The sequence below is a fragment of the Lynx rufus genome, unplaced genomic scaffold (genome assembly GCF_022079265.1).
Source record: "Lynx rufus isolate CCGP_SWC_20201006 ecotype Redwood Valley unplaced genomic scaffold, mLynRuf1.p SCAF_10, whole genome shotgun sequence".
NCBI classification, from domain to species: domain Eukaryota; kingdom Metazoa; phylum Chordata; class Mammalia; order Carnivora; family Felidae; genus Lynx; species Lynx rufus.
In genome coordinates, this window is record NW_025814824.1 from 50,746,085 (window position 1) to 50,759,168 (window position 13,084).

General features: G+C 44.4%; 1 protein-coding gene across 1 annotated transcript; it reads left to right on the forward strand.

The window, feature by feature from the left end:
- The first annotated feature begins 3,932 nt into the window (after nt 1–3,932).
- IFNK (interferon kappa) lies at nt 3,933–4,587 on the forward strand. The gene is given in 2 exon segments (XM_047100176.1): nt 3,933–3,949; nt 3,951–4,587. Coding segments are annotated over 2 exon segments (654 nt in total).
- Nucleotides 4,588–13,084: the final 8,497 nt, after the last annotated feature.

The following is a 13,084-nucleotide window of genomic DNA, read 5'->3' on the forward strand; positions in this document are numbered from 1 at the left end:
CTGAATCACAGCAATCCTGTCTAGACTGAAATGTCTCATCTTCATTTGTCAAGCAAATTGTGTCTTGACCATTATTGTGCACCTGGTAAGCCCCATTGGCTTTATACAGTTCCATCAGCAACAGGGCAGCCCCTGCTAAACAGCTTTCTCTCTGAGGAAAGCCTGGCCACATACAAATGATCTCAAGGCATGCTAGAGAAATAAGAGCAAATACCATGGAAACATCATTAGGTATATCAACACACTGACTGCTGATGGTAGATGGAACAGTCCAATTCTGTACCAGACAAATTTGGGGAAAAAATGTTTCCTTACACTGTTCTTTTTTATTTTCCTGATGATATTTTGAGATATACTCACATGGCATGGCTCTTATAAAACAGACGCAAGACCAATGACTGATCATCCAATAATGCTTCTGATCAGAGCAATTGTGTGTGTTTGTGTGTGTGTGCGTGTGTGTGTGTGTGTGTGTACGCATGAATGCACACATGCAATACTTTCTTAGTTTGGCAGGTGCCTCTTTGGAGCATGCAGTTTTTAGGGCTGTGTATACAAGTAAAGTCAGCACAGAGTAATGCAACTGAATGTACCTCTGCACGAGGCAGACAGCTAGCTGAGGAAAAGTTTCCTAGAATGGGTTTCATGTCTTAGTTCTACTCTAAGACCTCACTGGGAATCTGTATGGTAGAGAGGGTTACTAGGTAAAATATGGGGCACCTAGTTAAATTTGAATTTGGGGTAAACAATGAGTGATTGTTTTTTAGTATAGGTACTTTCCAAATATTGCACGGGTGTTATTTTTATTTGCAAAATCAGGCGACCCTGACAGCTGAAGAGGGGAAGACATGCATGTCAATCACCTTTGTCATGAATATTGTCACCATCAGCATCAGTTAACATTTACAGCACATGGGGATGAGGTCCATGCTATAGGGAAGACCTATGAATTACTCCTGCTGCCTAAAAGACTCAGAATGTACCTACTTCTTCAATTGTGGCCTCCTTGAGATCATGGGCTATACCTTAGTGCTCCATCTTTAAGACCAGGCCTGGTGACTGGCATGTGGTACTAGCTAACAATAGAGTTTTGAATAAATGAGGATATGGTATGGAATGGTTATAAAAGGAAGAAATACGGGGTGAGCAGGATAAAATGACAAAACTGTACATGGCAGAAAATACAGGGAACCTCCAAATCTGCAACCACCTCCATCACCTATGAGAAGAACCTCTTAGCAGAGCAATTCAACTGAACAGTCTCTTAGCTTGGTCAGTAAGACTGAACTGTCTGGAATAAGTGCAAAATAGTCTAGGCATTCTGAGTGGGTAGGGGAGGGGGAGTATGCAAAGCTGGGAAATCAACACTTATACAATTATCCATTTTAAAACATTTTTTTAAATGTTTATTTTTGACAGAAAGAGCATGAGCAGGAGAAGGGGAGAGGGAGAGGGAGACACAGAATCTGAAGCAGGCTCCAGGCTCTGAGCTGCCAGCTCAGAGCTCGACGCGGGGCTCAAACCCATGGACACCTCATGACATGAGCCAAGTCAGACATTTAACCAACTGAGCCCCCCAGGAGCCCCTACAATTATCCATTTTAAAAAGCCATAATGAAGGGGACAAAGCACAGTAAAAGCCCACAAGAGGGACAAGCAGTTCTGCCCGGGACAGTGTAACAGGTTTTAGGTAGAAGAAGTTACGTGAAATACATAAGCAGGTATGATCCTAAGAAGTGCTTTGTACTTTATAGACTCTGTATGTATGTTTAATCACAAATATATGTAATATATAAGCATACATACTATTATTCAAAAGTTGCAAGAATAGTACATTGAACTCCCACATACTCTATATTATTCTACGTAACTGGAACTGAGTCTTCAGGCAAATTCATATTTCCTTTGGAAGTACCCTAGAATGGAGATGTTTAAATAAATAAAGTAGTACATACTGATCACATTGCAAATACATAACAATTTTTCTTTTTTAATGTATGTTGTTTTAAAATTTGTTTTACCTTATTAAATAAGAAATACTTGCTGACTACAGAAAACTAAAAAACAAAAAAAAACAAGGTCATTTAAAAAATGCAAAAAATAAAAATCACTAAAAATAAAAATTATTTTTCTAGTCATAGAAAACATTTGTAGCATATACACGTCTAGATTTTTTCTGCACATATATGCATATTAGGTATTTAACAAATATGCTATCAGATTCTATATACTACCATGTTAACTTGGTTTTAAGCTACAAAGTAAATTTATCCAAGTGACCAAATATTTAATGCTTGCACAGAAATTTTCTACTGATGAATTACTTAACCAACTACCTACTGCTGCACAAATTGTTTTCAGTTTTTTTCTGTGATAAACTTCCTGACAGCTAAGTCTTTAAAGATGCCCATCATTATTTCTTGGGGATGAATTCCCAGAGGGAGAACTTCTGAGTCAAACATTAGACACATTTTTACGGCTTTTGATACATATCATCACTTTGCTCTCTAGGAAGGTTGTGTCAACTTATAATGTTATAATTATAAAATATAAAAGGGCTCATTTTCCAAATTATTTTTCCAAGTTAGTCACCTCATAAAATCTGTGAAATCAGAATTTGGAGACAGCACATGTAGAGTAATATAAGTAGCAAGTTTTCTTCTCAGAGGAAACCTGTCCAAAAAGCCATGATTTTAAAAAATCCTACTTGTCCACAGTTTGCCTTTAGTCCAACCAACTGGTTTAGATAAGAACTTTTAAAGTTAAGTTTTTAAAGTCTGTCATATTTGTGGAACTGTGTCTGCTTACTATTCTAAAATGACTTTATCAAAAACGAATACATTTCTTTTTTAAGGTGATAATTAAGCCAGACTTGTTTAATGACATCCCATTCACTTTCCTGGACAAAGGAATGCATTTGCCTTACTTTTTCCATAACCAGAAGAAGGTTATTTTTGGTCAAAGTGAAAACCATAAATGGTGGATAGCTATCATTATCCCGGTAATAGTGGTCCAGGTGTGAAGTACCTCTGCAGGGAAAAGCAAACAGGAACAAACAAAAACCTTTCCAGCATCCAGAACCTCCAAATAAGAAGAAAAGATAGCCAAGCAGAAGTTTTAAAATGCTGCCTAAACCATACCTAAAAAAGGAAAATGCATGACACTACAAGAGAAAAGCTAATGAAGCAGAAAAATACTTCCCACTATACAACTCCCTAGAGGACTATGACAGGTATCAGAGGTGTGTGAAATGTTTGACAGCCATAGGAAGCACTGGTTTGGGTTTAACTAAAGGAAAGGATAGTTGGAGAGTGCCAACATTTTCTACTGACAAAAGAAAACCAAGCCAGCTTTCTCTTCTGTTAAGTTCCATGCTCAGTTGACCAACTCTGTTTTCATCTTTTCTGAGACCCACGAAAATAGAGTAAAAAGAGAAAATATCCAAATATAGAAGCTGAATTTAACAAGATTAGAAAAACCTAAACTATGTTATGTTCTGGTAGACTTGCAATCAAATAATTACAGTCATTTGGTCAATGTCTGATTAGTTCAATGAGAGAAGATGTTTGGCTATACGGCCAGATACCAAAAAACAAAACAAAACAAAACCATTTTTTTAAAGGATCACTCTCTCTACGTAATAATCAACCGTGTTATGACAATTTTGTAATACTGGGATGGGTCATCCAAGCAACTAAGGAAATGGTAATGCTTTGCTCACTTTAAAGAAAAAAAAAAAATCAGCATTTCCAAAGTTGGCCTAGTCACACAAAGTCAAAACAAGCCTCAGAGGCAAAGGAAAGGGGCCGAAACCCTGAGAACCATAAAATGACGAATGAGAAAACTCCTCCCCACGGAAGATATTCAGGTATATAAAAGGCATGTGATGGAACACTTAAGACCTAAAACATCACTGTCAATCTTGGGTCTGGATGTTTAGCTTAGGAAGAAAAAAAAAAAATGAACACTAAGCCTGATGTGATTCAAAAGTGTTTGTGGCCTGCATGCCTTGTAGGTCTGTTCATCCCTGGCGCCCTCTCTCTGCACTGTAACTTGCTGCATCTTTACCTGAGGGAAGTCACCTGGCAAAATCTGAGACTTCTGAACAGCATGAGCAATTCATTTCCTGTAGAGTGCCTAAGAGAAACCAAAGCTTTTGAGTTGCCCCAAGACATCCAATCACACACCCTACCTGGGAAAAGGTACCTCAAGGAGGCCTTCTATGAAATGTCCACACAGGCCTTCAACATCTTCAGAGAGTCCACCACCAAATCCACTTGGAAAAAGAAAAACCTGAAACAAATCCAAATCAGACTTGATTGGCAGATGCACCACTTGGAAAAATGCTTCGAGGAAGAGGAGAAAGGGAAGGAAGACTCGAAACAGATGGAAGAGGATGGGATGGACTTCTCAGGAGCTATGGTCTCCCAGGTGAGCAGCCTAGAACTGAGGAGATATTTCTATAGGATGCACAACTTCCTGAAAGATAAGAAATACAGTCCCTGTGCCTGGGAGATCATCCGAGTGGAACTCAGAAGATGTTTCTACTACTTCTATAAATTAACACTACTACTCAGGAAGAAATAAGGTATATTCTTAGAATTAAAATTCCATTTCTCTCCAACAGCTCTTTCTCTTTCATCTTCTTTTTAAGAATTATTGGGCTATTCTCCATTGGAGTGGCGGTGATTTATGCAAGGTTTAGAGTCTCTAAAGTTGGCCTTGAGACATCAGCTACCTTTCCAAGAGAGGTGATGCCAACCATCCCCTGGGTACCCTGAATCTTGTTAGAAAGTTCCGAAGTCAGTTCTAAAGGAATGAGATTCTCTTCATGTTCTTCTACTGTTTTCTTCCCCATTCCTTGTGCCATTTTGTACTCACTTTGCTCTACTACCTTTGAACTACACCCAGTCAATGGCTAGAGGATGTAGCCCAGAGAATGCTGCAGAATGTAACACCTCAATGACTTAATCCTCCTGCTGCCAAGGCTGTTTATTCTATGAAAATTTAGCTTGTTAAAGGAGCTTACACAAGCTATCATAAAGTTAAAACCCTCCGTGTCTCCCCCTGTCCTCAACAAAAAAATGAAAAAAAAAAAAAAGTTGAAATTCCTGGCCTATTTGCTTTTCAGTTTGGTTTGTTTGAAATGATACAAAGACTTTATTATTTTAAGAGAATAAAGACCCCCAATGATATTAGATGGTTGAACTGGATGGCCATTAAGCTCTCTCATTCAACCTTTGAGAGCCAATGATTGACTCTTGCTGCGTATTATTTGATTTGGAAGGCACGGAAAATACTGCAGAAAAGTACAGTATCTGCCTTTCATTGTTTTTCTGTTTTTTAATGTCTGAGATAAATTACCTACAGTCATACTTCGCATTGATTTTCACATTGAATTTTCCCAATTAGAACACCACTTTCTGCCTGTTAAGTAAACTAGTTATAATAACACATGACACTTTACTATAGTTTATTTTTTTAGAAGTTAATTTGTATCCAGATTACTTAGATTATTTACCCAAATTTTCTTGTGTGATCCTTCATCTGTATTAATTCATCATCTAGCTGAAATTAATTTTCTCTTCCTCTCTCTCCTCCACCCCATTTCAGAAACCTGCACCGTCAAGCAAGAATTAACATAGAGATTTATGGCTACACAAATGCACAAAATGTACCTGGTTCCACCCTTCGGAAACCTTCCTGCTATTGTTTCAAAAGCAAGCTACTAAACTGTTTAGTTTAAAGATTCATTCAAGTACAGGGCTCAAATGGTAAAGCCAAATAGAGGAAGTCTTAAAAAAAACTGGGGTAAATTTCAGCCAAAAATTAAAAGTTGTGGATTATGACATACTGGTTACCAGTGGAAGGAACACAAATAAAATGAGTTAGTAAAATCCATTTAGTAAAAACAACTCCTCAACAGAGTTGTTCTAAATGAAAAAAGGGGGGGGGGCATAAACTGAAGAAATTGGGGCATGCACACTACAAAGCAGTAAGTATACACCTGGCATCTTCCAAGAATTTCTCTAATAATGCTTTTGCACAGTCTCCCTAATAACTCTACCGAGATCATGTCAATTATTTTAGTAATTTATGGCTGCAGTCTTGCCAAATGTCTGCCATGCTGGAGGGAAGAAAATTGGAACTTTGAGTTAATAAAGATTATCTGATTACATGGGCAGGGTCAGAAGTCAGAACAGTATGCTTTTATTAAAAGCACCTCTAAGGGACAACAGGAAAAATGCTTAATCTCATTTGTGATTAAAGAAATGCAAAAGACAAGAGCATACTTCCCTCCCATCGGTCTGGCAGAAATGAAAAACAGCGATTATAATACAGAGTGTGAGTGGGGTGCAGGATGCAAGGAAAAAAATCCTCTTGTATCTTGTTAGAGAGAAGGTAAAGCGGCACACCCTTCCTACAGGACGCTATGGCAATCTTAAATATCCTAAAAATTGCATTCAACCTAGCTGTACTATCTCCAGAAATTTATCCAAGGAAATCATTGGATAAGATTGTCCACTGGAGCCTTGCTTATAATATCCCCCTTCCTTTTGTCTTCATTTTCACTTCTCTGTATTTTTTTTTCCTACAGTGATTTGGGGGAGGGAGGGTAGTTAATTCTAAAATTAAAGAAACTGTACAAGATTATCTTCCACTACAATTATCCTGTTTTCCTTACTGGAGCAGACCAGGACAAACACTGCCCTTACACTTTGTTAATGATGCCTTTGGGCATTTGTTGGGCAACCCAGGTCTGCCTTGTTGCTCTTCTCCTGCTGCTACTGTGCAAAATTTCAAAGGAATCCTTCCTTATGCATCATTTTCATAATGAAATGTTTGTAAAGAGCCTTCCAGTGCTTCAAAGATTTTGCTTTTTGTTGTTGTTGTTGGTACCACTGGTAATATCCAGCACTTTCTGGAAGTGCTCTGTGTCCACCTTCCAGATTTAGCAGTCAACTTTGTATTTATTTGTTGAATGGAAGTCAAATTTCTATTAGGTCAGGTAAAGGATAGACTCTTAGAACTGTGGAGAGCCAAGTGCACAGCTCGCACTTAAAATGCTTGAGTGGGTACATAGGTCACAAGTGTTCGGAGGGGAGCTTCCTCCCTACCCCCTCTTGGGGGAAGGATCAAAAGTTAGAGTGTAATTGAGTCTCCTTGGAAAAAGGACGAGTGGACCTCCCTCAGAAAAAGCTGGCAACATCACTGTATGTAAAACTATGAGCATGTATAGGTTCTAACAGGTGCACAGGCTTGGCCTCCACTCACAGGCAAAACCACTCTCCCTTCACCCTTTCGGTGACCCCCCCTTCTCAAGAGTAGCTACTTTGCTTTGACCTACTTCTTTAATACTCCCCTATAAGAAGAAACATGATGTGTAAGCATCTAACTTGTGAGGGAAGGGACAGAAGTAGGGCCACCCATAATCTACCAGGCGCACCCTCAGGGGAACTCGGAGGCAGTCCCAAGCCACTGGTTCGCAAGGATTTGGAAGTCTGGGCGCTTTCCCGGTGGCATCTCTAAATGCTGAGAGGGGACCTGGGATTTAGACATGGGAAGCCCTACCCCAAGTCAAAACTCGACGTTTAATCTGGACGAAGCCACCTAACCACTATTTCTAGGCAAAGTCTCGAGGCTTCCCGGGTTATTTCCTTCTCCATCCTGGCCTGTCCTCCGGCCCTTGGAAACTCGCAGACCCCAGAACCTCGGCATTCTGCCCACCACAAGTGCCCCGACCCTGTGCCGCTGCCCTGGAAGCGGCCCAGCCACAGGCCTTTAGGCGATTTAAATCCACTGGAACTACCGAAGGACACCCTGGTCGGGGGCGGAAGGTCGCTTCCAGTCTCGGGAAAGCGGCACCTCTCCGTGACTGCGCCCTTCGCGGCGCGCCTGGGTTGAGATCTGAGAAATGCGCCCCGGGCCACAGGCAGCCGAGGAGGCGGGGAGGCTGCAACTTTCCCTCCGCCCTCTAACCGCAGGGCCTGGGTGCGGCGGCCTCGCGGGGGTCAGGCTCCTCTCCTTCCACGGTCGGGATCCCCAGCGGGAGGCGGCCGTGTGGGCTGGAGGGGGGGGGGGTGGCGGGCGGGTGCAGGGAGGACACGGGGGGCGTCCTTCTCTCCGCGAGCCCCGCCAGATGTTGCAAAGGCAAACAATAGGGGAGACGCGGAGAAACAAAAGGCCATTCGTCACGATCTCCACGGGCTCTGTGGCGTGGTCCCTACGGGGAGGACGTCTGGGAGGCGGTCTGGAAGGTGGGTGAAGGGGGGAGCCAGAGGCGATTGGGGGTTCCCGGTACTCACTTGCCAGGCACCGGGGGTCGGCCCTTTCCATTCCGAGAGGGGTCCCGAGGCAAGGAGGATCATCAAAGGAAAGTTGAGGGCTTTTCACCTTCCTTGGCGCGGGGGAAGGGAGGGGCTGGATTCCAGATGTTTGACAGTTGTTGGCCCAAGGGGTCTGCAGGGTTTCGTCCGTTCTTTCCCCACCCGCACCCTCCCCGGAGCTCGGACGGCGCCGGGGTCGAGCGGGCCGGCGGAGCGGGCTTCCTTCCCCCGCTCAGCCCGCGTGGAGCCTCCGCACACGCCCCGAGCGCCGAGCTCCGGCCCAGGCGCACTTTCGCGAAAGTTTGTCTTCCCGCCCCCCCGCGGCCTGACACGCACGCTGCAGCCCCCTGCGCTTCGGGGTGGCTCCGGGACGCACTTGTGCCCCGCAGGGAGACCGAGGTTACAGAGTCTGCACAGTCAAGGCCCCGGAGCCCGGGCTGGGGACTGGACTCCTGTTCCCGCCCGGGAAGGGCGCGCGAAGGGCCCGCAGGGGCCTCGACGTGGGGCGCGGGTCTGACGCGGATCCCGGCCGCGGAGCCGCCCACCCCCCGGTCCCGCTGCGCCCGCCCCCAGGTGCGCCCCGCACCCCAGCCCGCCCGGGCGCCACCGGGGCGAGCAGCTGCCGGGCGGCGCCACCTTGCCTCTCCCGGCGCGGGCTCTCACTCACCGTGGGCTTTTACCTTCAGCCCGCGGCCGGGTCGGCTCCGTGCGCCGGGCGGGTCAGTAGCAGGCGGCGCCAGAGGAGGAGGGTGAGCCGGGGGCCAGACGGGCGACGCTGGCGGATCCACGCGGCGGGCAAGGGGCGAGCGGCGAGGGGCCAGCGCGCGCGGTCTCCAGGAGCGCGCGGGCGAGCGAGCTCGGGGCTCGAGCTCCAGCAGCTGCTCCCAAGTAGCCCCCACAGGCGCCCCGCGTGCGGCTGTGCGCGGGGACGCCGAGAGGGGACCCCTGGCGGCCGCCCGCGGAATGGCAGCTCCGTGGGGGAGAGCAGTCAGGTCGCCTGGAGGCTCAACTTGCCTCCTTCAGAGGTGGGGAGTGGTCGGGCTAAGCGGGCTCCCCACCTTGGGGTAAAGAGGGTGATCTTCTCACCAGGGCGACAAGGGAGATACCGGATCAGAAAGGACGCGTTCACGGTCCACAACGGCCAAGGCACCTATAAAGGGGGAATCACCTTCTCCAACATTCTCTGACTTGTTGAAAAATACTGACAGAGGGGAGCATTAATCGTTGGAAAATACTCTGAGATTGTGGCAGATTTACTAGAACAAACTGGGAGTAGTGGGATGAGCATAGACTTTGAAGCCCAGTCACCCCTGAGACTTTCTACTGTGTGATCTTGATCTGTGATCTCTAAACTTCAGTATTCTTCTCTGTAAATTGGGAAAGCAATATCTACTTTGCAGGGTGGTCTTAAGGGTAAAGTAAACATAGAAAGTATTCTTAATAGTAGGAGTCATTAAAGATAAGCTTCCTAGAGAAAATAATGTCTTATGGGGTGCCTGGGTGGCTTAGTAGGTTGGGCGTCAGACTTCAGCTCAGGTCAAGATCTTGAAGTTTATGAGTTCAAGCCCCGCGCAGCGGCCCTGTGCTGACAGCTCAGAGCCTGGAACCTGCTTCAGATTGTCTCACTCTCTTTCTACCCCTCCCCCACTTGTGCTCTTTCTGTCTCTGAAAAATAAATAAATGTAAAAAGAAAATAATGTCTTCCACATCTTTTATACCTGTTATATGGCACCTTAATACATATTGATTAAGGAGTACCAAATGTTGAGAAGTACCAAATTTTACAATTCTGATTATACACTTTAAAGACGTATGGAACTATATTAATTAGAAATTAGGATACGTGAAGAAAACATCTTTCCCCCAAAAGTGGTTTCCATGATCACTAAATGAGAACCTCGAAAATCACACACATCTTCTGTAATAGCCAGTGATTTCTGTAAAATTGTAAATATTGTAAGAAATATTCAATAGTCAAATTGTGATGGTCTAACGATATCAGGATTAAATGATTCCATTTAATTCTGTGTCACTTGGGCAGTGCAAAGATGTTGGAGATTGTAAACATAAAACTCAAACATGGTGGGGGGGGAAATGGTTAGATACAAATATACAGCCACTAAGCAATGATTCTGTTCATCACTGAGTAATGCAATTTCATTTCCAAACTGCCTCAAACCCTAGTCACTGGTTTTAAAGCTCCTTTTGTCCTTTTGGCCTCATGGCAATCGGAAAGCTCTTCATCATCCAGATGAGGATGATGATGTAATCTTAATTACCCCAGTTTACCTTTAATTTTCCTTCCCTTTCATTCACTAGTCCCTAATTGGGAAGTCTGTTGCCTGCCTAACAGTTCCCATTGCAGGATCTTTTCTGTCCTGCCAGCAGAGGAAAAATGAGGTTTCTTGGCTCAGAAACTAAAGCAGAACATTGAGATCCAACTTCTGCCCTTGGAGATAGGGCTCGTGCTCCAGGACACAGATGAGCTGGGCATGCACAGGGCGCAGAGGGTATTCGATTCTAATCAATAAACATTAATGGAACTGGCTCTGCCTCTCTCTTTGGCCATAGGGAAGAGAGGCCTTTCATCTCAGTTCCGTCTCCTTAGTGGCTTCTTCCCTGGGGAGGAATGGTAAATCTTGTGATTGGGAGAGAGCCTTCAATACTTCCTGGCCAACTTTCATCAGTGAGTGGGGTCAGTGAGATGAATGGTGCCCCAGCTCTCGCCCTGTCGCTGGCCCAGCTTCTCTGCCCGTGACCTAGTGGGCTGGAGAAGGATGGCTCAACCTTCAGAATCTTCTCTAAAGGACCAGCATTTGGATTCCAGTCTTCTTTGGTCCTCTTGTGTCTTTGTCTGTTCAGGCTACTACAACAAAGCTTGGGGCTTCCAAACAACAGAAATGTATTTCTCACAGTTCTGGAAGCTGAGAAGTCCAAGATCAAGTTGCCAGCCAATTAAGGGTTTGGTGAGGACCTGTTTTCTCATAGACAACTTATCACTATGTCCTCACAGGGCAGAAGGGGGCAGGGAGCTTTCTTAGGCTTCTTTTATAAGGACACTAATCCCATTCATAAGGCATCCACCCTCATGACTGATCATCTCCCAAAAGCTCCATCTCTCAATACCGTCACACTGGGGGATAGGATTCAACAGATGAATTTGGGGAGGACATAAACATTTACTCTGTAGCATCCTGGGCTACACCTCATTCTCCAATCCAGCTTTTATCAGAGCTCTGCATAGGTGTTATATAGCAAACTGGCTCCATCATGAATTGAACAAGATACCATTTCCCAATGGCTGTTATTCTTTATGTGTATAGTTCTTTGCTTGAGGGACAGCAATCTGAAGGGAAATATTGGATGAAGGGAAGGATTCACGTACCAAAGGTCCATCCTAACTATACCCATCCTCTCCCTCAAACTTGCTTCCATGGTTGTTTTCCCCATCTTGGTGAATGGACTCCAACCTTTCATTGACTTAAAACCCTAAGCCATGGAATCATTTTTGACTCCCCCTTTTGTAAATTTTGTCTATCAGCAAATTTCATTGGCTTTACCTTCAAAATATTTCCAGAAGCTGACAGACCTCTTTCCACCACCTTGTTCCAAGCCACAAACACCTATAGCTTGGATTACTGCAATAACCTAACTGCCCTCCCCCGCCTCCACCTTGCCCCCCATATGTGCTATTCTCAATAGAGCAGCCAATGTGATTCCAGTAAAAGTTGTCATATATTGTCACCCTGCTACTTCAAATCCTCCTTGGGCTTCCTGTCTTACTCAGAGTAAAACTAACACAAATAGGCACCCCTTTATCTCTGATCTTGTTTCCTCCTAATTTCTCCATCACAAATTCTGCTTCATGCACACTACCTCTTTCGGTTCCCAGGAATGCCAGGTAAGTTAAAACAGAGCCTTTAAACTTCCTGTGACTTCTGCCAGGGACATTCTTTGCTCAGATTCTTCACAACTTACTGCCTCCCCTCCTTCACCTCTTGTTCAAAAGTTACCAGAGGCCCCGTCTTTCAACTCCACTGACAATTATAATCACCTTCCCCTTCTAACACTCCCTATCCTTCTTCCCTGCTCTGATTTTCTCCACAGAATTTATTGCCATCTGACGTACAATATATATGTTGCCTGTGTTAGTTTTCTGTTTTCTGCCTGTGTTGGTTTTCTATGGCTGCTGTAGCAATGGACCACCAACTTAACGATGCACAACAACACAAACTTATCTTATAGTTCTAGAGGTTAGACAGTTCTCATTAGGCTAAACTCCAGGGGTCAGCAGGGTATCATCCCTTTTTGAAGTCTATAGGGGAGAGAGAATTAATTTCCCTGTTTTTACTGGTGTCTAGAGGCTGCCCACATACCTCAGCCTGTGGCTCCCTTCCTCCTTATTAAAAACTGGCCACGGCAGTCAGGCCCTCATTTTCATCACTATGGCCTTTCTGCTTCCTTCCCTCTTCAATTTATAGAGGCCCTTGGGATTACACCAAGCCCATCCAAATAATCCAGGATTATCTCCCTATGTTAAAGTCAGCTGATTATCAACCTTAATTCCATCTGCAAAACCCAATTCCTTACAGGTTATGGAAATAAAGATGTGGACATTTTGGGGGGGGGCATTATTCTGTCTACCACACTGTCTCACTCTTTCCACGAGAATGGAAATTCCACACTTCATGGATTTTTATCTGTTTTATGTATTACTCTATCCCTTGACTAGCTCAGTAAATGTATAGACACTTGCT